Raw genomic sequence first — 25,185 nt, 5'->3', positions numbered from 1 at the left:
CCGTCCGTCCATCCTGCCGTCCGTTCGTCTGTCAAAAGCACGCTTTCTTTTGAAGGAGTACAATTTATTACCATTTTATGAATTTGGTGGTAGTTGATGTCTAAAACATTTCCTTGTAACATTTTTATATCCTCCACCATAGGATGGGTGTATACTAATTTCGTCATTCCATTTGTAACACCTTGAAATATGCATTTAAGACTCCAAAAAGTATATATATTCTTGATCGTCATGACATTTTATGTCGATCCATCCATGTCCGCCCGTCCGTCCATCCGTCCATCCGTCCATCCATCCATCCGTCCGTCCGTCCGTCCATCCATCCGTCCGTCCGTCCGTCCATCCGTCCGTCCATCCGTCCATCCGTCCGTCCATCCGTCCGTCCATCCGTCCGTCCATCCGTTCGTCCATCCGTCCGTCCATCCGTCCGTCCATCCGTCCGTCCATCTGTCCGTCCATCCGTCCGTCCATCCGTCCGTCCATCCGTCCGTCCATCCGTCCGTCCATCCGTCCGTCCATCCGTCCGTCCATCCGTCCGTCCATCCGTCCGTCCATCCGTCCGTCCATCCGTCCGTCCATCCATCCGTCCGTCCATCCGTCCGTCCATCCGTCCGTCCATCCGTCCGTCCATCCGTCCGTCCATCCGTCCGTCCATCCGTCCGTCCATCCGTCCGTCCATCCGTCCGTCCATCCGTCCGTCCATCCGTCCGTCCATCCGTCCGTCCATCCGTCCGTCCATTCGTCCGTCCATCCGTCCGTCCATCCGTCCGTCCATCCGTCCATCCGTTCGTCTGTCAAAAGCACGCTTACTTTTGAAGGAGTATAGCAAGGCGCTTGAAATTTTGCACAACTACTTCAAATTAGAGTTGGTTGGTTTGGATTGTAAATGGGTTAAACCGGTCCATATTTTGATATACCTGCCATATAAACCGATCTTGGGTCTTGACTTCTTGAGCTTCTAAAGGGGGCAATTCTTATCCGATTTGCCTGAAATTTTGCATGAAGAATTCTGGTATAACTCCCAACAACTATACCTAGTATAGTCTACATCAGTCGATTAACTGATATAGGCGCCGTATAAACCGATCTCCCGATTAGAATTCTTGAGCCTCTAGAGGGCGCAATTCCTAACCGATTTGGCTGAAATTTTGCAGTATGTGTTTCGCTATGACAAGAAACATGCTAATTATGGTTAAAATCGGTGCATAACGATCCGATTTGGCTGAAATTTTGCGTGAGTTGTTTTGTTTTGACTTCCAACAACTGTGTTAAGTACGGTGCAAATCGGTGCATAACCTGATATAGCTGCCATACAAACAGATCTGGGATCTTGACTTCTTGAGCCTCTAGAGGGCGCAATTCTCTTCCGATTTGACAGAAATTTGGTACAATGGCTTCTTTCATGACCTTCAACATACGTGTGCAATATGGTCCATAGCTTGATACAGCTTTCATATAAACCGATTTCCCGATTTTGCTTCTTGAATGTTCAGCATTCAATTCATTTATGGTCCGAATCGGGCTGTAAACTGATAGAGCTCCAATGGCATAACAGTTCTTATTCATTATCCTTTGTTTGGCTAAAAAGAGAAACTGCCCAAAGAACTCGACAAATGCGATCCACGGTGGAGGGTATATAAGATTCGGCCCGGCCGAACTTAGCACACTCATACTTGTTTAATATTACCTTTCTCCGTTCAATGTAAAAGTAAATAAGCTATTTCGTATTTTTTTGTCCAAAATGTATGATGTCTTTAAAATTAAAATAACTTAGTCAGCCAACATATATTTCTTAGTAGAATCTACATGTTAATTTTCAGAGCTCTAGTTCAATTCATAAAGAAATTATGAAATGGTACTAAGCGTACGTTTCTTCCGATTACATTACTATATTTCATATTTTGTCTACATACCCCCTTTATTTCGCAACAACAATCATTTAAGCCAAATTTCGTTCTAGTTCTAGCTCTACCCGTTCGCCCTATGCAAAGTTCATTATTTCGTACCTTTTTTTGGTACTTTTTTGCTTTTAAATGTCCAAAAACTCTTTTGGCATCCCAATTTAGGTTGCCATAGTGTACCCAAATTTCAAAGCTGTCGCTCAATTAACAAACAAGATACCAAAAAGTACCAATTGCGGTGCTAAACGTACCATTTTTCCCACATCCGGTACTATTTTGGGAAATTTTTGTCATCAAATTTTTTTTTTAGATATAGTTCCCCTCCCTCCTTTTGGGGAGGGGTTATGATGATCGTTCAAAAAGCCGATTTGATTGGGATTTCGGGTCGATGCGGCCCCTAGGTACTTGAACCAAATTTTTAATATAAAATTCGTATTCTGCTCTCAAATACCTTACATTTCAATCCCATATTGTCCCACCGGTCAACTTTTATTTTTGGGTGGTGCTTTTGGAGTAAGGGAGAGGATCCGTCCATTGATGCGCATGCTGTGTGGCACCGTCTTGTTGAAACCACATATCATGCTTGTCAAGCTCTTGCATTTATGGCAAAAAAAAAATGAATATCATCTCACAATAGCGCTTCTCGTTCACAGTTACGTTACGATTCGCATCATCTTTGAAGAAGTACCGTCCAATGACACCACCAGCCTTTAGACCATATTAAGCTTTTACATTTTCTGGATGCAATGGTAGTTCTTGCTATGCTTCTGGATGATCTTCACTCCAAAATCGCCAATTCTGTTTGTTTACGTACCCATTGAGCCAAAAATGAGCTTCGTGGATAGAATGGAAGAAGCGCACGATGAACTTTACAGATCACGCAGTTTGATAAAAAAGTTCAATAATTTGCAAGCGTTCTTCGTTTGTAAGACGACTCATAGTTAAATTATAGACCAAACTAAAGATGTTTGACAGTGAAATAAAACACGAAACGAGCGCGAGCTGTTGAAAACAATATTGTCAAAAAGATAATAGCTAAAAAATCACCCTTTACTTTGTAGGGACGGAAATGGATATTTCGATGTGTTGTAAACGGAATGACTAAATGACTATAACCCCTATCGTATGGTGGTAAGATTCGGAAGTACGGTCCAATGATGCCACCAGCCCCTAATCCATACCACGCTCTGACTTTTTCTGGAAGCAATGGTAGTTCTTGCAATGCTTCTGGATGATCTTCACTTCAAAATCGCCAATTCTGTTTGTTTGCGTACCCATTGAGCCAAAAATGAGCTTCGTCGATGGAATGGAAGAAGCGCACGATGAACTTTATAGAGCACGCATTTTGATAAAAAAGTTCAATAATTTGCAAGTGTTTTTCGTTTGTAAGACGACTCATGGTTAAATTATGCGCAAGCTGTTGAAAACAATATTGTCAAAAAGATAATAGCTAAAAAATCACCTTTTACCTTGTAGGTTTGGAAATGGATATTTCGATGTGTGGCAAACGGAATGACTTAATGATTATACCCCCTATCGTATGGTGGTAAGTTCGGCCGGGCCGAATATTACATACCCTCCACCATGGATAGCAATTGTTAGGTTCTTTACTCTTCGTTAGTTAGAAAGTTGGAGATCATAGTATGGGGTTGCCCAAAAAGTAATTGCGGATTTTTCATATAGTAGGCGTTGACAAATTTTTTTCACAGCTTGTGACACTGTAATTGCATTCTTTCTTCTGTCAGTTATCAGCTGTTACTTTTAGCTTGCTTTAGAAAAAAAGGGTAAAAAAAGTATATTTGATTAAAGTTCATTCTAAGTTCTACTAAAAATGCATTTACTTTCTTTTAAAAAATCTGCAATTACTTTTTGGGCAACAACTTTTGGGCAAAATAGAAGTCATTGTGCAAAATTTCAGCCAAATCGGATAAGAATTGCGTCCTCCATAGGCTCAAGAAGTAATATCGGGAGATCGGTATATACGGGAGCGCTATAATCGGGAGATCATTTTATATGGGAGCTATATCAGGTTGTGAACCCATTTAGACCATATTTGGCATAGTTCTTGTTGACTAGTAGAAGTCAAGATCTAAGATCGGTTTATATGACAGCTTTAACAAAACATGATCTGATATGGCCCATGAATTCTTCATATGAAAATTTGGTCTTCTCAGAAAAATTTCATAAAAATTTTTCCTTAGCTAAATTTAAGCGAAATGATTTTTGTTAAGTGTTGCCTCCGCGCTAAATCAATATTGTTTTATCAACTTAGAAAAGGATATGCTGGTCCACTTTTGACTTCATATAGGGTTTATTTATAACATTTTAAAATGGTTTACTTTTATAGAAAACTAACCGGTTCATTAGTTTTTTTTATCTTGAAAACCAAAACCGGTTTGTTTTTCGAATTGTTCGAAAATCGGTTCAGGAAATAGTCAGTTTATCGATCATCCTAATATGTATATATTAGATTTTTATATATATAAATATTTTTTTCCTTTTTTCACGTTTTGGTTATTTTCTTTATATTTTATTGCCAAATGTTGCATAGATTGCCAATTCTTTTATTATCTGGGTCAATGCCTTCTAATTGGCATGTGATTTTCATTGTTATGCATTGTCGCCAGACTGAATAAATTCCTCAAATCCAGATCAATTGTTATCGCATGCTCTGGTATTCTAATGAAATCCATTAAAATCACTTAAACTGTTCGATGCCATAGTATTTTGGGATATTATCATTTAAGGCATTTTAGAGCCCACAAAAAAGGCCTATTTAATTTTTATGGGGTATATTAAAAAAAAATTGTTTTGCATTTTGGTCAAACCAAATGTCCAAATTCCATTGTTTTAAATTCAAATAAAAATTCAATTAATTTACATATGGGATTTTTTTTTTGCATTGATGGATTTGCCAAAATTTGAAATGGATGGGAAATGGTGAGGAAACAAGTGGCGTCCGCCTTTTGCGTGTCTTTCAAAAAGTAACGGCCTATTTGACATAGTAAAACCCCAAAAGACATTTTGGCCATGTGCCAAAAATTTGGCACACCCGCCAAATGAAAGGTGTTGGCTGGCCACCACCGATTGTTATCTAAGAAACAAGATCAACATCAAGCACCAGCAACAACAGAAACATTTAATTGGCTATGCGTCTTTATTTCCATGGCTCTTATCTCAAGGTATTCTAATGGCTAATCTACGTCTCAATAATTCTTAAATGCGCTTCACCGGCGCCGATTTTCTTTTTTTTTCTCTCCCAGTTTCATTTTTGCAACAACATGATTTCGATATGAAATGTTTATTAGACTTAATTTAGCTACTAAATGACAAATTTGATGAGTTTTGTGTCAAATTTAAAGAAAGATCGAAATAAAAATGTAATGAAAAAAGGAAATTCCAGGAAATTATGATGGCAAACATTTTGCCATGATAGCTCAAAAGAATTTTTCTGAGCAATTTGGTAAACAAATTTTTAAAATTTTTGGGGCCATAGTTGCGCAAATGTTATTATGTGAGCAATAAAAATGAGGACCCTTAACTAAAACTGCTGCGAGACTGCTACACACCTCTGATGGAGAAAATCAGCAAGGGCATGATTCATATTGCCTTAATTCAGGAGCCTGGACGACCCGGAACAAAGTTTCTGGACTGAACCATATCAACTACCAATTATTCTATGCTAACACTGGTACTCCGCGCGAGGACCAACGGATGCAACAGTGGTGAGACACGGAAATGGTGGACAATACTTGACATCACTTTATCTGCCTTTCGACTCTCCGACACCGCCACCCACGTCGGAGCTGAGAAAAGCAAAACAAACAGGAAACGAAGTACTAATAGGGTGCGATGCGAACTCTCACCACATTTCGTGGGGTAGTGCCAACAGTAATTTGCGGGGCTAAGCCCTGGCAGAGTTCTTGAATACTAACGACCTAATAACACTTAATATTGGTAACACCGCTACCTTTGTTAATAAGATTCGGGAGGAAGTATTAGATGTGACAATATTTTCGAAAAATCTAATCGATAAGGTTCAGGATTGGAAGGTCTCCATAGAACACCCTTTCTCTGACCATCGCTACATTAAGTTTAGAATAGCACGGCCAGCGCCGAATCCGTTAAGCTTCCGGAATAAGTGAAAACCAACTGGACAAAATGTCAACAGGATTAGACAGCACTGGTGGGGTCCTTCGAAGATAGTTGCCCTCTTGGGGAAAGGAAATCAGCCCAAGAAAAACCCAGAATGATCGGTGAGATTCGCAATATTGGGAAAGAGGTCCGCAGACTTTTAAACAGAGCAGGTCGTAAAAAAGCGGAAGTTTATTGGGATGTGTATTACACACGGCTCAAGGACAACAATAAGATAACCAGTGCGGCAAATTGTGCCTCCTAGGTCGATAGTGTTAATGACGCCGCCAATATAAAAAAGTTTCTCTCAAAAAACCCTGTCCAAACTGAAACATTAGTAGACGACATGGGAGTGAGAGCAGAGACAAAGGAGGACATGTTGAGGCTTTTGATGAAAACCAAATTTCCACAGGATACGAAGGAACTCACGGAGACACCGGAATCTTGAAATAATGATGTTGATCGAAGGTTTATAATTACGGAATTTATGGTGAAGCAATCCTTGAGGAGCTTCAAACCACCCGATGGAATATTTTCGGCGTTACTACAGAAAGAGTACTAAGGGTGGTGTTTATACTCAAGCCCGGCAAGTTATGCGACACCTAAAGCCTACAGATCTATAAGCCTTACGTCCTTTTTACTCAAAATCATGGAACGTATTGTGGACACCATGATAAAGAGTAGGACATCAAGCGAACTGCTCAAATACAAACAGCATGCCTATTGCAAGGGAAGGTCAGTGGGGACTGCCCTGCACGTGGTTGTGCATAAATTAGAAGCATCCTTCAATGCCAAAACGTACACACTGGCGGAGGCTTTTAACAATGTGCGGACCGACACTCTGTTCCAATCCTTAGACCAGTACCGGGTAGACCCGCTCCATAGAGACTGGATAAACCATATGCTAAGGAACAGGTGGATAAATTGTGTGTCTCATGGCATAAATATAAGGGAGAAAGTGGGGGAAAGGGCAGACGATTTGGCGGTGAAGGCCAGAGGACTGCCGTCAATAAACTTGTATAACCCGAAGCCTTTCGGGTCGACGCAGTCCGAGTTAAGGGAGTGGGCAACGAATGCGCATGCAACCTTGTGGAACGGCGAAACGGTCGGTAGGTCGGCGAAAATCCTATGGGGGGACCCAGATAGTGAGAAGACGAGGCTATTACTGAATGGAAGCAAGAAGGAGGTCAGTATAGCAATTGGTATCATAACGGGACACATTGGACTAAGAGCTCTCTTATGTAAAATCGGTGTGACAAGTGATAGCATGTGTAGAGACGTTGGAGCATTTCCTTTGTCATTGCCCGGCTATCGCGTCTAACAGATACCGGCACGTAGTGGGGACACAATACCAGACATGAACCAACTTAGGGGAGTGGTATTGGAAACAATTAAGGATTTTGTAAGTAGCACTGCACCCTCTTTTCAACCTAACCTAACTTAACTTAAACTGGACATCATATATTGATTTGATTCCTTAATGCAAAGTTCATGGAAAAATTAGCAATTTAAAAAAAATATTTTCATTCTCTGTAATACAAATAAACTGTCTGTGTCGAAATAAAGACATCGTTTCTTGTAAGGCCTATCAAGCCATTTACCCCAAAATGACTTATTGGGCAAATTAAATGCCTCTGATATGACCAAAATGGTAAGAGGCAAGCTAACGTTTTGTTTTAGGCCATAGTTGAGGACCACACAGAGGTGCGCAAGCGCCTTACACTGCCCAGTTTTTTGGCAATACGCTTTACATTGTCCCAAATGGCGGGTGGAAGAAAGGGGGAGGTTCTCGTTCGCCACATTCACAAAATATTGCACTGACTTCTTGATGGTGGCGCACCATTGCACTGCAATAAATTGTTTGTCAGTTATCAATTATTGTTATGGACATTTGATGGCCTATGGTCATTATTCCAAGACCATATCTGTTGGAAATTGCAACATGCTTGGGTTGTTGGTGATAGGCTTTCGTGTAAGCAAATGTGTATTTTGGCCCATAAATTTTCATTAATCTATTTGTCCAAATTCTTTCTCTTTTTTTCTCCTTGCCATCATTTGTTTTACTTGGCGGCATTTAAACATTGAAAAAATTTTTAAGTTTATTTTTTAATTATTCAATTCAATCGACACAACCAAAATGGGCTTAAGATGCGATAATTAGTTACTGGTGTGTATTAGAGTTGCCATAGAGAAAAACAAGTAAGAGCGTGCTTATTTCGGCCGGGACACATCTTGGGTACCCACCACCATGGATTCTGCTAAAATATGGGAGCTATATCTAGTTATAGACCGAATTAGACCGTACTGGCGCAATTGATGAGAGTCATAACAGGACACTATATGCTAAATTTCAGCCAAATCGGATAAAAATCGCGGCTTGTAAGGGCTCAAGAAGTCAAATCGGGAGATCCGTTTATATGGGAGCTATATCATATTCTTGACCGATTTGAACCGTACTAGGCACAGTTATTGGGAGTTATAATAGAACATTATGCACAAAATTTCAGCCAAATCGGATAAAAATTGTGGCTTCCATGGGCTCAAGAAGTCAAATCGGAAGATCGGTTTATATGAGAGCTATATCATGTTCTTGACCGATTTGAACCGTACTGTGCACAGTTGTTTGGAGTTATAACAGAACATCATGCACAAAATTTCAGCCAAATCGGATACAAATTGTGGCTTCCATGGGCTCAAGAAGTCAAATCGGGAGATCGGTTTATATAGGAGCTATATCCAAATCTGAACCGACGTGGCCCATTTGCAATTGTCTCTGGTATGCATTCGTCGAAGGTTATTACGGAAATTGTGTCAACTCTACCGTAAGAAAGTTTATAATTAACTTACTTAAAGATGCATTACGGCAGGCTTGGGATCTGTGGATCTAAAAAGATGGTTCAGTAGAGAATCACCTCAAGGAAGTGTACCGTCTCCTCTACTTTGGAATATAGCCCTTAATAATATATTATTGAAGAAAAAGGTGTAAAAGTGGTCGCGTATGCTGATGACGTGACAATTGCGGTTAGGACAAAGTTTCCCAGCACTCTATGAGATATACTTCAAGAAGCTCTACGTGCAACATCAAAGTAGGCTATCGAAAGTGGTTTAGACGTAAATCCATGCAAGATAAAAGTAGTACTTTGCTGCAGGAGATACAAGTAGCCTACAATGGAACCTGTCTCCTTCGTAGGAGAGAATGTTCCATTTACAGAATGCGCAAAATACATGAGTGTTTTGCTGGACAGGAAATTGAACTTCAAATCCAACATTTTGGAAAGTGCAAGAAAGGCAACTCTTACCATATACACCTGCAAAAGAGCCATTGGCATGCATTGGGTATATACTGCAGTTGTTAGACTTGTAATGCTAAATGGTGGTCTGGGGGACATCTATGGAGAGAAGTTTAACATGGCATAGTACCTCACAAATGTTGCCAGCATTAGAAGGGGAAAACCACCGCTGAAATTTTTATTAATGGTCTCGCCTGGATTCGAACCCAGGCGTTCAGCGTCATAGGCGGACATTCTAACCTCTGCGCTACGGTGGTCCCCGTTTATTTTATAAACGTTTATCATAACGTTTATAAAATAAAATTCATTTTTTTTTAATTTTCAATGAAATTATAGCAAAATATTAAATCAAACATTTTGTATAAGTTGGCAACCCTGCTGACTCATCTATGTTAGTTTATGCACTAGAAGTGCATTTTTCGCATGCTGATATCTAAGAATAAGAAAACAGCCCGACCATAAATTGTATCTTTTAACATTTCCCACTCCAATGGCCACCACAATCGATAGTGGTGGCTTAATTTTAAAATTTGTAGGTCAGTGGTTGCCATAAAATTTCGTCTTAGGCAGTTTTACTTTCGTGTGAACATCAGTTCATGTACATGACATTACATCGACATTGTTTATAGAAGAAGTCATTATCATGACCTAATTAACATTCGATAATTGGTTCAATATAGGCCGACTAGCTGCTAGCTGCCAGTAGGCAAGCAATAGGCAGTGAAGTGTAGAACCCAATGAGCCGGCATGTAAGTAGATTAGACAAAACTCTTCATTGACTGCTGTCCATCTTAATGGCATGAGACATGATGATGTGACGAAGAAGAACATCATCATTATTTGGTCATAATTTTTGGTGGGCTAGAGTTAATGGTGTTGACTATATCTTCTTTTTTTATTCACTTCTGACCCTTCTCAGCCAATTTGGAAATTTATGCCGTCCATTTTTAAAAGAATATCTCATTTGTCTTGGTCACACTTGACTTGAAAAATCGCCTTTATAGTTTGTTTGCCCATAGGAAGAAAAAGGCCATGAATGTTGACAAAGGGATTAGTCTCTGTTAAAAATTTATTTCAATATAATGATGAACATTAAAAAGAAATTATGCTAAACAGTGGCATAAAAAAGTAATAAAAATAAGTTGAAATTACCCAACATTAGCTGTTAAAGTTAAAATCCGTAATTGATAAAAATCAGTGCAACAAATCATAAAAACGCTGAATAGATCATAAAAATATTAGCTACCCAGAAGATATTGAGAAAAACAACATAATTAACTTTGAAAATGCTTGTATTTTCTCACCAAATATGTGGGAAACAACACACTGTTTCAAATTTTAACGAAATCGGATAGATAAGGCCCATATATTGGTCTTATGTGGGTTCAAGGTTCATATTTAATAAAAAATGACTTAAAATACTTGTAATTCCTTAGCAAAAGTGTGCAAAATATCTCAAATCCTGCGAAAACGAGTAAAGTTTGGGCCCTATATGGACCCAAGAAATTAAATCGAAAGTTCCGTCTATATGGCAGCTATCTTTAAATGTATACCGATCTGGACCCTATTATAGAATGTAGGATATTAATGTTTCATCAAAACGGATAATGAAAGAGCCTTCTACGGGTCCCACGAACTTAAATCAGAAGATCGGGCTGAATGTTATGTCCAAACATAGCCCAATCTGCACCATATTCGAAAAGCACATGTAGAGTTCCAATTAACTCTCTGTAGCAAATTTCAGTCAAATCGGTTAAAAATGCGCCTTTTGTGGGTCCAAGACCTTAAATCGGGAGATCGCTCTCTATGTCTAAATATAGTCCGATATGCATCATACGGATGTCGAGGGGGCCTCGCACAACTCACTCTGCCGATTTGCAGCAACATCAGGTAATAAATATTATGCCTATTATGAGTTCAAGACCTTAAATGCGAAGATGGGTATATATGACAGCTATATCCACATTTGGGCTGATTTTTGGCTCTCATATCGAAGTGCTCAACACAACTCCTATTGCTGAATTTCTGCGAAATCAGCTAAGGAATGAGCCTTTTATGGGTCCAAGAACTTTAATGGGGAAATCGGTATATTTGGCAGCAATACTCATATAGTCCGATCTGGACCGGCTCGGTTGTCGAAGGTCTTAATACAACTTACTGTGTCATTTTAGTGAAATCGGGCAATAAAGGCGGCATTTATGGGCCTATGGCTTTAAATGTGTAAAAAGTTGCAGCTCAATATCTCTTTTTTAAGACAGTAGCTTGATTGCAACAGACAGACGGACGGACATGACTATATGGTCTCAGATAAGTACAATGACCAAGAATATACATACATATATAGCTTATAGGGTTGGAAAGGAATATTTCTGCTCTTCGGTGGGGGTATGAAAAAAGAACCTAAGTTCCTGGAAAACTTTGAACAAAATATTCGATGCATAATAACTTAAAATACCTGTATTTCCTAAGTAGTTTCAAGTTCAAACTTTCTGTTGGCATAAAATTGCGTAGTAAATCTTTATACAGCTAAAACCAGGCATCTTTCACCTCACTAAATGGTTATGAGCATTTCCGACTTTTTAACGTTCTACATTGGCGATTTGCATTGACATCGAGGGGGTGTTTAACAATCTGCGGACCGACACATTGATCCAATCCTTGGACTAGTACCGGGTGGATCGGGTCCTTAGAGACTGGATAAACCATATGCTAACGAACAGTTGGATATATTGTCTTATCACATAAATATAAGGAAGAAAGTGGCATAAGGCACGCCACAGGGTGGCATTTTCTCGCCACTCCTATGGGTGACCACCATAAATGACCTTTTACGGATGCTGACTGAGTTGGTATTTGAACCCGTCTATTGCTATGCAGACGATAAGGGGTAAGGATCCTGCAGATGGCGTACGATTGGGAGGTTTAGCCCAAGAGAGGCATCTCAATGTTAACCCAAAGAAGACTGAAATCAGACAAGGTCAAATACTTAGGAGTGATTTTGAACAGGAAACAGAAATGGAAGTGTCACATTCAAGAGCTTGGACTCCTAACATTGACTAACCATTTATTCTTTATAACTCAAAGCGATCGTAATGGAATTATTTTATTTTTAATTGAGTGTAGACAAAAATTTCCACACACATCTATCCATGCAACTGAAGTCTCCTTTTACATTTTCCACCTGACTCTATTGCTAGTAATGCTTTTGCACCCTTGTCCCATTTTCTCTAAAAAAAATTAGAGCAATTATTTATTTATTTACCCCCAAAATGCATTTCAACATATTGCATAACTGCTCGCTGAGGTTCGGGATAAGCAACCACAACACTTGTCACTTTAAATAGTTGACGAATTGTAGCAATGTAATTTTCCCACAGACAAAAGAAAAATCACGAGGGGCCCAGTAAATCAATATTGCCCATATGAATGAATGATGCACCATTATAATATCTGAAGCTAACAAAGATATCAAATTTGGATTACAGCTTTTTTTATTAGGGTGGAGAAATATCAGATTTCCCTATGTAGACTGCATTTGTCGTACAATGAATGCCTTCTACTGTATCCCTCATCCCTTTGCATCAAGACATTTCTCTCAGTTTAAAAATATCGGCAGACAGGCAACCACACACACACACACACACATGTAACACTTGTTGTAATGCTGTCTGCAAGCATTTACAATAAATTTATTGTTTTATTTCATTTGTCACTCTTTTAATATCTCTCTCTCTTTTTCTATCCCGCTATGTTTCTTCTACACTAAACAATTTCCCTATGCCAAACCATGATCATCGTGTGAGTTTGTCGCTTTGTTTTTGTTGGTTTGAGTTGGTGACATTTTGTAATTGCCGATGACATCTTACAGCGAAGATTTGATTTCATTTAGTTTTGTAGTTGTTGCTTTTGTTCTTGTCTTTGATTGTCTCTTGTTATTGGTAGTGGCGGTTGATTGTGATGTTGTCACTTTGACAGCCATTAAATGTCAAATAAACTGAATTCTCTTTTAAACGATTTTGATTAATTTGATTGTAAACATTGGTCTTAGGTTACTTTACCACATAATTTGTATTCAAATTTAAACGGAAATTCATTATATTGAAATTAAAATTAATCGAAAATTCATAATTTATCGATAAATTCAGAATTGTAGGGGATATTTGTATTTTGTCCAGAAAAACTCTGAAAGAAAAAGTAAGACAATAAGCGACGAGGATTTTTTGTTTTATATCAAATTTTCCATTACGAAAAGAGGTTCGAAGGCCACTGTATCACTACTGGTTGGATTCAAATCCTGGCGAGACCATCCAAATTTTTTATATCAGTAATCATGGCTCAATAAATGCAGACGTCATTAATGAGTATTTGAGCGTTGTAGACAATTTCTAAGAAAGGTGACACTCTTAAAGCGATTGGAGAGCAACAAAAGAGTCATAAGGACCATTTTATGACACAATTTGATCTCGTTAAGATTTTAACTTAAAAATGTATGCATTGATATTATGCAATTTCTTCATGGTGATTTGTATTATGTGAAACCAATGCTGATGTCCAGCAACTGAAAATTCTCCAACAAAGCTCGTTAGGAGTAATGTCACGAAATATTTAGGCACAGGCAGGATATTACCCAACCATCATCCTAAACCTTTCTCTGGACACTCTATAAGAGTTGCCGTTGTCTGGAAGATACGAATACGAATCTGATAAAAAAATGATATGCCAAGAGTCAGGAAACCTCTCATTTAAGTTCCAAATTGTATGAATCGATCCACATGTTCGATTTGGGAGATATCGGAGGTCGGGCGTCCCCCTTAGGTATCTGACTTAAAATTTGAATATGGACCCTCTTGTTTCCTATTTTTATATTCAATTTGTATTCTACCATCAAAAATCTTTCATTTAAGTATTTACCATATTATACATATCGATCCATATGTCAATTTTAAGTATATGTTGAAGGTTGAAACGTTCCCCTAAGGTACTTGGCCCCAAATGAATATCTGTCATGAATTTTTGGTTACTACTAAGGTACAAACAAAATTTGCAATAAATCGGTCCACCAATCTCTGACCTATCGGGAATATATCTCAAAATATGAGAAACCTTCGTCTTCGGTGATGGTTATATAAAAGGAGACCTAAAAAGGTTTGGCCTGACAACTCCAAGCGGTTTCCTTCTAAACTGATACAACTACCATAATTTGGAATTTCCCTACCTCAAGATTGGGTCACCGTAGCGCAGAGGTTAGCATGACGCTGAACGCCTGAGTTTAGATCCTGGCGAGGACATCAGAAAAAATTGTCATCGGTGGTTATCGCCTCCCAATGCTGGCAACATCTGTGATCTGTCATCTATTTTTAGTACCCTTTCCCAAAGGATAGGGTAGTTTTGGTACTATTTTCCAAGGAAAAGTGTAGTTTAGGTACACTTCTCCAAGGAAAAGGGTAGTTTAAGTAACCTTATACAAGGGAAAACGTAGTTTAAGTACCCTTGTGCAGTGTAGTTTTAGTACCCTTTTCAGAGAACAAGGGTAGTTTTAGCACTATTTTCGTAGAGAAAGGGTAGTTTAAGTACCATCTCCTTAGGGAAAAAATAATTTTAGAACACTTTCTTAAGGGATAGGCAGTTTTAGAACCACTTCCTTTGGGAAAGGGTAGTTTTAGTAAATCTCCTTTTGGGAAAGGTTAGTTTTAGTAAATCTCCTTTTGGGAAAGGGTAGTTTTAGTACAATTTTCTTAGGGAAAGGTTTAGTTTTAGTGCTTTTTCCTTTGAGAAAGGGTACTTTTATTGCCATTTCCTCAGGGAATATGTGTGGTTTTAGTGCCCTTTCCTTAGAAAAAAGGTGGTTTTAGTGCCCTTCTTTTGGGAAAAGGTAGTTTTAGTACACTTTCCTTAAGGAAAGGAAAGTTTTAGTGCTCTTTGCATAGGAAAAGGGTAGTTTGCGTACCTTTTCCTAAGGTACGGAGTAGGTTCAGTACCCTTTTCTTGGATAAATGATAATTTTAGTCCTCATTGCTTAGGAAAATTGCAGTTTTAGTACCCTTTCCAGAGAAAAAGGGTAGTTGTAGTTCGAGAAAGGGTAGTTTCAGTACCATCTCCTTAGGGAAAAAATAATTTTAGAACCCTTTCCTAAGGAAAGGTAGATTTAGTACCCTTCCCATAGGGAAGGGTTAGTTTTAGTACAACTTCCATAGGGAAAGGGTAGCTTTAGTAAATCTCCCTTAGGGAAATGGGTAGTTTAGTGCCCTTTCCTTACGGAAGGATAGTTTTAGTGCTCTTTCCTTTAGTAAAGGGTAGTTTTATTGTCCTTTCCTTAGGGATTAGGTAGTTTTAGTGCCCTTTCCTTAGGGAGTAGGTAGTTTTAGTGCCCTTTCCTTAGGGAAAGGGTAGTTTTGGTGCCATTTCTTTAGGGAAAAGTGGTTTTAGTGCCATGTATTTAGGGAAAGGTTAGGTTTAGTGCCATTTCCTTAGGGAAAGGGTAGATTTAGTACCTTTTCTTAGGGAAAGGGAAGTATTAGTGCCCTTTCCTTAAGGAAAGGGTAGTTTTAGTACCAGAAAGGATAGTTTCAGTATCATTTACTTAGCAAGAAGATAATTTTAGAACCCTTTCCTAAGGAAAAGGTATTTTTAGTACCCTTCCCGTAGGGAAGTTGTATTAAAACTACCCATTCCTTAGGAAAAAGGATAGTTTATGTGTCCTTTCCTTAGGGAAGATAGTTTTAGTGCTCTTTCCTTTGTGAGAGTGTAGTTCAATTGCCCTTTCCTTAGGGAATAGGTAGTTTTAGTGCCCTTTCCTTAGGGAAGGGGTGGTTTTGGTATAGATTCCTTAGGGAAAAGGTGGTTTTAGTGCACTTTCTTTAGGGACAGGGTAGTTTGAGTACCTTTTCCTTAGATAAGGGATATTTAGAGTACCCTTTCCTTAGGTAAGGGATAGTTTTAGTGCTCTTTGCTTAGGGAAAGGGTAGTTTTAGTATAGTTTCCTTAGAGAAAGAGTAGTTGTAGTATTCTTTTCTTAGAGAATGGGTAGTTCTAGTGCCCTTTCTTTAGGAAAAGGGTAGTTTTAGTACCCTTTCTTTAGGGAATGTGTGGTTTTAGTACCCTTTCTTTAGGGAATGAGTAGTTTTAGTGCCCTTTTCTTAGGGAGCGGGTAGATTTAGTACCCTTTCCTTAGGGAAAGGGTAGTTTTGGTACCCTCTCCTTAGGGAAATGGTTGTTTTGGTAACCTTTCCCTAAGGAAAAGGCACTTTTCTTAGCGAAAGTGTAGTTTTAGGGCCCTTTCCTTAGGACCCTTTTCTTAGGAAAGGATAGTTTTAGTACCCTTTCCTTAGGGAAAGGGAAGTTTTAGTACCATTTTCTCAAAGAAATGATAGTTTTAGTACCCTCTCCTAAGGAAAAGGGCCGTTTTGGTACCCTTTCCTTAGGGAAGAGGTAGTTTTGGTATCCTTTCCTTAGGGAAACGGTAGTTTTGGTACACTTTCCTTAGGAAAAAAAGTAATTTTCCTTAGGCAAAAGTTAGTTTAAGTAGCCTTTTCTTAGGGAAAGGGTAGTTTTAGTACCTTTCCCTGGGGGGAAGTGTAGTTTTAGTTCCTTTTCCCTAAGGAAAAGGAACTTAGTTACTTTTAGTGCCCTTTCCTGAGGGAAAGGGTAGTTTTCGCTCTCTTTCCTAAGGGAAAGGGTAGTTTTATTACCCTTTCCTTAGGGAAGGGGTAGTTTTAGTACGTTTTCCTTACGGAAGGGGTTGTTTTAGTACGCTTTCATTAGGAATAGGCTAGTTTGAGTACCTTTTTCTTAGGGAAAGGGTAGTCTTAGTACCCTTTCCTTTGGGATAGGTCGGTTTTTAAAAGCTCTCCTTGGGGAAATGATAGTTAGGTTAGTTTTAGTTATCTTATCCTTAGTGAAAATGTAGTTTTAGTACCCTCTCCTTTGGGAAAAGGTAGTTTTAGCACCCTTTCCTAGTTATAGGAAAGGGTGCCCCATGGAGTTCCTAGTTATAGGAAAGGGTGCCCCATGGAAATGGTAGTTTTAATACCCTATTCTGAAGTAAACGGTATTAAAACTACCCAAAGGTGTGTCTCGCTGCGACACATCATTGGACTCGGGCTTAAACTTTAATTGGACAAAAGTCATTGATATGTAAATAGAATGTTAATGGGCAAATTTGCATTTGCAAGATTGGGTGTAGTCTTTTCGTTCGCCTAAAGGGCAAAATGGTTATTATTGCATACATCTAAAAACAGTCTCCTGGTTTTACTTCCACAGAATTTTGGTGGGTCCATTTCTAATGCGATTTGGCTGAAATTTGTGGAATCATTTATTGCAGATAGTCTTTAGCAAAATAAAAAGAAATAAATTAATAACATAAAAAATCAAACAATGTCGCTTTAAAACAAGCCAAAGTTTAAAATATATCATTAAATTTACCGAAAAACGACATAAAATCTACATTTTCCGAATCGATAGCTACAATATGTGGAAATTTTGTATTTTCTTTCTATTGGTAAGTTTATATAAATTAAACAGTAAAAAATTCCTTATTTTTAGTAATTTTATTTAAACTTTTTTTTTGATTTTTTTATCACTTTTAGGCTGTCCATAGTACGGGAGCCATACGTCCATCCACCACCAAAGACACTCAGGAGAGATGTGGCTCAATTTTGTGTCGGAAAGTCAATGAGATTTTCTCACAATCAAAATTGACACATGGCTATAACTATATCACCACTATACCGGCGGGAGCTATGAATTTGACCATACATGCTATGGCAAAAAGCAATAATCTGATAGGTAAGTCTTAATAGAAACTGCCTATTACAACAACTTGTAGAGTTGTTTCTTAAAAATCGCTCTTTTCTCTCTCTCTCTCACTCTCTTATTTCTCACTATCTCTCATGCCAAAGCTTTAAAGACCAAGGATGACAAATACATAGTGAATGGTAATAACCGCCCCTCGGAAGGTGGCTTCTTTGAATATAATGATGATACCTACGATTATAACAAGGAGGCCAGTATGATAAAGGCCAAGGGACCTTTGAATAGTCCTGTCGTTTTGATGGTAAATATTATAAAATAACCAAAGGACTGTATTTGTTTCGCTTCCAGTCCAATAGAGACCAAGTTCATAGAACAATCCTCAAGTTATTCTTTAAAAACATATCCTGAATAATAGCATATCCTGTATAACAGCATAACCTGTATAACAGAAAACCCTGTATAAAGGCGTATCCTGTATAACAGCATATCCTTACTTATCTTTTTTGTTCATTGTTCTTTTTCTAGCTAATGGTTTCTGAATTGAATCCCGGCATTCAATATTCCTACCTTTTGCCTGTACCCTCGGCCACCATTACCGAACCCGAGGAATTGCAAAGTCAATGGAATGAATTGGGTCAACCTTTAGACGAAATCGAAGAAAACTCTGTCAAGAGTCCTTATGAATCCAGAGCCAAGGAAAAACGCAAGCGTAAATATGCCTGGGAATTGTTAGGATTTGGACCTTGCAGCCGTACCTGTGGTCCCGGCAAACAATCGCCCATCTTCAGATGCACTCGAGAAACGGATAGCAAGGAAACTGTCAAACGTTATTACTCGCCAAAACGTTGTGCAAATTTGGAAAAGGAAACTTTTCTACCCACCATCTATCAATGTAGTCATGGCTTGTGTCCACCCTATTGGAAGTTGGGAGAATTTGGAGAATGTGAATGTGTGGGAGGTTTTACAGAAGGCTATAAAAGGCGAGAGGTCTTTTGTTATCAGGAGAATATAAATGGTACCCATGTTCAAATGGATGAGGAAAAATGTGAGGAAGCCAGACCGGCGGCCATGGAAAGATGTAATTGCAAGAAACCCAAGATATATGCACGCAATGTAGAGAAATCAAGTCAAATGTATGCTAGAGTCATAGGATCACCCACCACCATAAGGAATGTGTTGAGTAAGTCGAGAAAACGAAACAAAAAAAAAAGCATTTTAACATCTCAAAACTTCACTTTTCAGGCAAACGCCATACCCATTCCAACACCAGTCTTTCCACCTCTTTAAAGCGCAACTATCGTGAAGATAAGGCTGGCGTCTGGCTTATGTCTGACTGGAACCATCAGTGCACCCGTGATTGCATTTACAATTATGAACATCGCACCATACATTGTGATCGCACTGCCCCCTATGTGGATCCCTGTGATCCTCTCACCCAACCCGAGCCCAAAAGAACCTGCACAAATCATTCCAAATCTTGCCGTCGTGGCATGTGGTTCGCTTCGGATTGGAGTAAGTGTGCTGGTGATTGTATGAATCGTCGCCGCACACGCATGATTCTATGTGTCATGGATGGTTTTGTGGTGGATATGAAGCAATGCGATCCCAAGACTAAACCCGTTGAGGCAACCATATGTGCAACAAAAGATAATGCTTTCTGTGGACCCAAATGGCACTATTCGGAATGGTCAGAGGTGAGTTTTTTGGGAGGGGTAATAAAAATGGAAAGGAAGTTAAGAATAAGAAAGAGCGAGACGGGAGAAAGTTTTAAAGGAAAAAAATTGGTTATGATCTTTTTCAAAGAGAGAAGAGAAAGTAAGTTCGAAAGAACTATTTCATTTGCTTGGAACTCTGAAATGAGCGAACTGAACTAGTTCTCTTCAAACGGTACTTTTTGTTCACCAGTTTAAAGAGCTAAATTCAGTTACGTAATGACAGAAGTTTATGATGAAGGACCAGCTACTTTCCCCGTAGTTTCGAAAGTTGTGCCTGAGAGGTCTTCAAAGTAGTATCAAGGTTGTCATTAATCTTCAGGACTTGGGCGCAGGATTTACAGTTATTTACGCTACCTACTCCAACTTCATTAATTTTCATACCCTTTACTATAGGATGGGGGTATAGGAATTTCGTCTTTACGTTTGTAACTCACCGAAACATAGATCTTAGAAACCAACAAAGTGTATATATTCTTGTCCCCTTGACATCCCGAATCAATTTAGCAATGTCCGTCAACCTGCCTGCCAACTTCCAATTAGTGAAGGTCGGTTGGGATTGTAAATGGGCCATATAGGTCCATGTTTTGATATAGCTCCCATATAGACCGATCATGGATCTTGACTACTGAAATTTTGCATGGAAGTTTTGTTTTGACTTCCAACAACTACGTAAAATATGATCCAGATTGGTCTATAATCTCATCTAGCTGCCATATAAACCGATCTTAGATCTTGACTTCTTGAGCCTTTAGAGGGCGTTATTGTTATACGATTAGACTAAAATTCTGTATGATGTGTTTCGTTATCACTTCCAATAACTATGTCAAGTATGGTTCAAATCGATTCATAACCTTAAATAGCTGTCATACAAACCGATATCGGATCTTGTCTTCTTGAGCCTCTAGAAGGCACAATTCTTATCCCATTTGGCTAAAAATTTTTACAATGTGTTTTATTTTGACTTCCTATAAGTGTGCCAAGAAAAGCCTAAATCAGTTCATATCCTGATATAACTGTCATATAAAACGACATCGCATCATGACTTCTTGAGCGTCTAGAGGGCGCAACTTTTGTCTGATTGGATTGAAACTTAGCATGAGATGTTTTGTTTTGACTTCCAATAACTGTGCTATATATTGTTCAGATCGGTCGGTAACCTGATATAGCTGCCATATAAACCGATCTTGGATCTTGACTTCTTGAGCCTATAGAGGGCGCAGTTCTTGTCTGATTGGGCTAAAATTTTGTGCAAGGTGTTTTGTTTTGACTTTTAATAACTGTGTTAAGTATGGTTCAAATCAGTTCATAACCTGATGTAGCTGCCATATACACCAATATCGGATCTTGATTTCTTTTGCCTTTAGAGGGCGCAATTCTTTTCTGACAGGTCTGAAACTTAGCAAGAGATGTTTTGTTTTGACTTCCATCAATTTTGCTAAATATGGTCCTGATCGGTGTGTAACCTGATATAGCTGCCATATACACCGATATCGGATCTTCACTTCTTGAGCCTCTATAGGGCGCAATTCTTGTGTGATTGGGCTGAAATTTTGAATGAGGCGTTTTGTTACGGCTTCCAATAACTGTGTCAACTATGGTTCAAATCGGTTTATGAGCTGATATAGCTGTCATATAAACCAATATCTAATCTTGACTTCTTAAACCTCTAGAGGGCGTTATTCTTATCCGATTGGGCTAAAGCTTTGCATGAGATGTTTTCTTTTGACTTCCAACAACTTTGCTAAATATGGTCCTGATCGGTCTGTAGCCTGATATAGCTCCATTTACACCGCTTTCGGATCTTCACTTCTTGAGCCTATAGAGAGCGCAATTCTTGCCTGATTGGGCTGAAATTTAGCATGAAACGTTTTGTTATGACTTCATGAGCTGATATAGCTGCCATATGAACCGATATCGGATCTCGACTTCTTAAGCCTCTAGAGGGCAAAATTCTTATCCGATTGGGCTGAAATTTTGGATGAGGTGTTTTGTTTTGACTTCCAATAACTGTCTCAAGTATGGTTTATGTCGGTCTATAAGCTGATATAGCTCCCATATAAACCGATATCTGATCTTAGCTTCTTGAGGCTCTAGAGGGCGTAACTATTATCCGACTGGGTTACAATTTTGCATGATGTGTTTTATTTTGACTTCAAATAACTGTGCAAGTATGTTTCAAATCGGATATACCTGATATAGCTGCCATATAAACCGAACTTCAGATTTGACTTCTTGAGCCTCTGGAAGGTGCAAACCTATGGTCAAAAAAGGTTTATGTTGTTGTTGTAGCCACATTTGCATGAAGGTGAGGCGAATCTCGTCAAGCTCATATAGGTGAGCAAGTTTGTTCCTGTTTATACGAACCATCGCCGCGAGAACTTTATGGCCACTAGTAATTTGAAGGCGCCAATATCTCGCCTTGTCGTAGCGAGCATCATAGATACTCAGTATTTAAGCAAGAGCCGGTGCCGCTCGGCCTCTCACTGAGAGTCTGCACTCGGTACCGCTGATTGTCCGCAATTGCATTTGTAGCTACTTCGTATGGAGCATTCCACCATCCGCAACCTGTGGAATTGTACAGTAGCTCCAAGTTAGGTTTCTCGTGATAACGAAGAACACCACACAGATTTGAGCTCAAAGTTCGGGCCTGTGTGATGCTCATGGTTATCCCATGCCGGTTTATAACCTGATATAGCTCCCATTAAGGAGGTACAATTATTTGTCTGAAATTTTAAACTTGGTATTTTTTTAATGACTTCTAATGGTCATGTATCTGTAGATGAATCTCCTATATGTGAAAAGAATCATCAAAAGAAAGTGTCAAATGCCATCCTTGGTGGGGGTATATAAGATTCGTTCCAGCCCAACTTAAAACGCTCCTACTTGTTGTATCTAACTGTGATGTTTTTTCCTACTTTTTCCATTCCTTTAGTGCTCCCGTTCATGCGGTGAAGGTGTTCAACGTCGCTATGCCAAATGTCTTGAATACGATTGGAAACTCAAAGAAATGACCGAATCGAACAAATGCAAATACCTGGAACGTGAACCCGTCTATGGCACATGCCACATGGCCAATTGCGAAGGTAAAGAAATGTCTGCCATTAAGCTAAGCCATTTATGGAAGTACCTAATAATGCTTGTGATTTTCTTCTCGATTTGTTCATGGTTTTCGCAACTTTTACAGAACTGAGAGTGGCAGCCCATCATCATCATCAGCATCATACGCCAGCGTCGTCTGCCACCAATGCCAAACTTGACAATGCCGTTGCAGTGCATACACGAGGTGGTAGTAATGGCCCAACAGCCGTCGCCTCACCTGCCTCAGGACCTGGCGATGGCAGCGAACGTATAGAATATGAATATGATGGTGAAGAAGTGTTGGGCTATGACACAGGTGAACCAGATGAAGGCATTGACGAGTATATCTATCAAGATTTGTCTAGTGGCAATGAGAAAATAGTGATAGCTTCGGCGCCAAAAGTATTGCAAAATTGTCGCGAAGAATTGAATAATTGTAAGCGTATAAATCGTGAACGTTTGTGTAAAGTCGATTATTATAAGAAATATTGTTGTTTAACGTGCCATGGTTATTATTAGGATGTAGTGTGGTGAGAATCAATCTGGGATTATGAGTAAAACTGAAATTTAGGAGGCGAGAGTTGGAAAAAAATGAGCAGGAAAATGATTGATAGATGGGATATTGAATTATTGAAGATTGATATCAGATAATTAGTGACTGACAAATTTTTGATGAGTGATGTATGATTGATAAACGATTGATGTCTGATTGATAAATGATGGATTATCGATAACTAATGAATAATGTATGATTTATGAATAATCGAAGACTCATTGCTAATTAACGACTGCTGATTGAGGATAAAATTTTAGTTGATTTTTGATTGATATTGTGGTAATTAATGAGATGATGTATAATTGATGAATAACCGATGAGTCATTGATAAATGATAAATGATGGATGAATGATAAATGATGAAAGAATGACAGATGAGGGATAAATGATAGATTATTAATAAATGATGGATGATAAATTAATGATGTATGATTGATGAATTATCGATGACTCTTTGCTGATCATCGATTGATGTTACAATTTTATAACTTTTTTTATTGATGTTGTTACGATTAAAGAGATGATTATGATGTGTTATTGATGAAAAGGCCATAGCTATGATGATGGATTAATAAATAGTGGATGTTTGATTAATGATGTATTATTTTGGTACATTCAATGACTCATTGCTGACAAAGGATTAGTGATTGATCATAAAATTTTAGAAGATTTTGGATTGATATTGTAATCATTAAAGATACTACATACGCGGTATGTGATGGATTATTGATAAAAGATAGATGATTACTAAATGATGCATGATTAATAAATGATTTATGATTGATGAATAATCGATGACTCATTGCTAACTAACGACTGGTGATTGATGATACAATTTTAAAATATTTTGGATTGATATTGTAATGATTAATGAGATGATTATGTATATGTGGTAAATGATGGATGATTGATAAATAATGGATGATTGATTCATGATGTATGATTGATGAATAATCAATGACTCATTACTGACTAACGACTAGTGATTGATGATACAAATTTAGCTGATTTTTTACTGAAATTTGATGATTAAAGAAATAATTGGCCATCAATGATTGAAAATTTATGAATAATCCTTAATAATTGACATTTATATTTTCATGCTCTGCAACATAAGACTCTTTATCCTCAGTTAATAATCAAACCATCAATATTGTAAAATTTTTAGAACATTTAGTCATCTTACTTCTGTTATGCTGCCTATCTCTTGTTAGATTAAGAATTTAATTAAAGATTTAAGAAATATTGAAGTCTTGCTATGATATATTTGCTGTCACTAAATTATGCATTTTTTACATTTAAGAGTATATCCCCCTATTGTAAACGAAAACAATAAAATAGTTTGAAAAATATACGAAATGTTATTTTATTTAATTTTGTAAAAGCGATGAGACTGAGATATGTATTGTATCAAGAAAGAATCTAAGGCTTTTAAACCTACTGTACAATGACCACTGGCGCAAATATCGAAACGAACAGGAGGAAGAGACTGTTGAGCACCTTCTTCGTTTCTACCCTGCACATATGAAACATAGGCTTAGAGCCAGTTCCTTTATGGCCTTGATAAAATAATGGAATTTGGTCTGAGTTACCCGGTGAAATATATCAAACCTTCGGACTGTAATTGAGGTACAACGTTATAGCAGCAATCACTATATTTGGTTATTTACCCCTAGCGATGCAGTTGAAGTATTCCAGTTCAAATTTGATAGTATCGAGGATTCAGCTACGACAGAACACCGAGGATGGAGATGCCAGCG

At 38.3% G+C, this 25,185-nt stretch overlaps 1 protein-coding gene across 5 annotated transcripts in view; it reads left to right on the top strand.

The window, feature by feature from the left end:
- Window positions 1–24,624, top strand: part of LOC106080499 (thrombospondin type-1 domain-containing protein 4) — a 42,126-nt gene extending 17,502 nt beyond the window's left edge. For 2 of the 5 annotated variants that reach the window (XM_059365877.1, XM_059365875.1), the window contains exons 2-8: window positions 17,786–17,822; window positions 17,911–18,109; window positions 18,223–18,377; window positions 18,602–19,256; window positions 19,319–19,770; window positions 22,724–22,874; window positions 22,976–24,624. In XM_059365877.1, coding sequence (XP_059221860.1) covers window positions 17,793–17,822; window positions 17,911–18,109; window positions 18,223–18,377; window positions 18,602–19,256; window positions 19,319–19,770; window positions 22,724–22,874; window positions 22,976–23,388 — 2,055 coding nt within the window. In that variant the 5' untranslated portion in view covers window positions 17,786–17,792 and the 3' untranslated portion in view covers window positions 23,389–24,624. Of the gene's footprint in view, window positions 1–17,645; window positions 17,823–17,910; window positions 18,110–18,222; window positions 18,378–18,601; window positions 19,257–19,318; window positions 19,771–22,723; window positions 22,875–22,975 lie in introns of all 5 variants that reach the window. The other 3 variants (XM_059365873.1, XM_059365872.1, XM_059365874.1) reach the window with 2 other exon arrangements.
- Window positions 24,625–25,185: the final 561 nt, after the last annotated feature.

Source organism: Stomoxys calcitrans, chromosome 3, assembly GCF_963082655.1.
Source record: "Stomoxys calcitrans chromosome 3, idStoCalc2.1, whole genome shotgun sequence".
Taxonomy (NCBI): Eukaryota; Metazoa; Arthropoda; class Insecta; order Diptera; family Muscidae; genus Stomoxys; species Stomoxys calcitrans.
The sequence above is the reverse complement of the archived record's forward strand: the minus strand, read 5'-3'. Positions and strand labels throughout refer to the sequence as shown.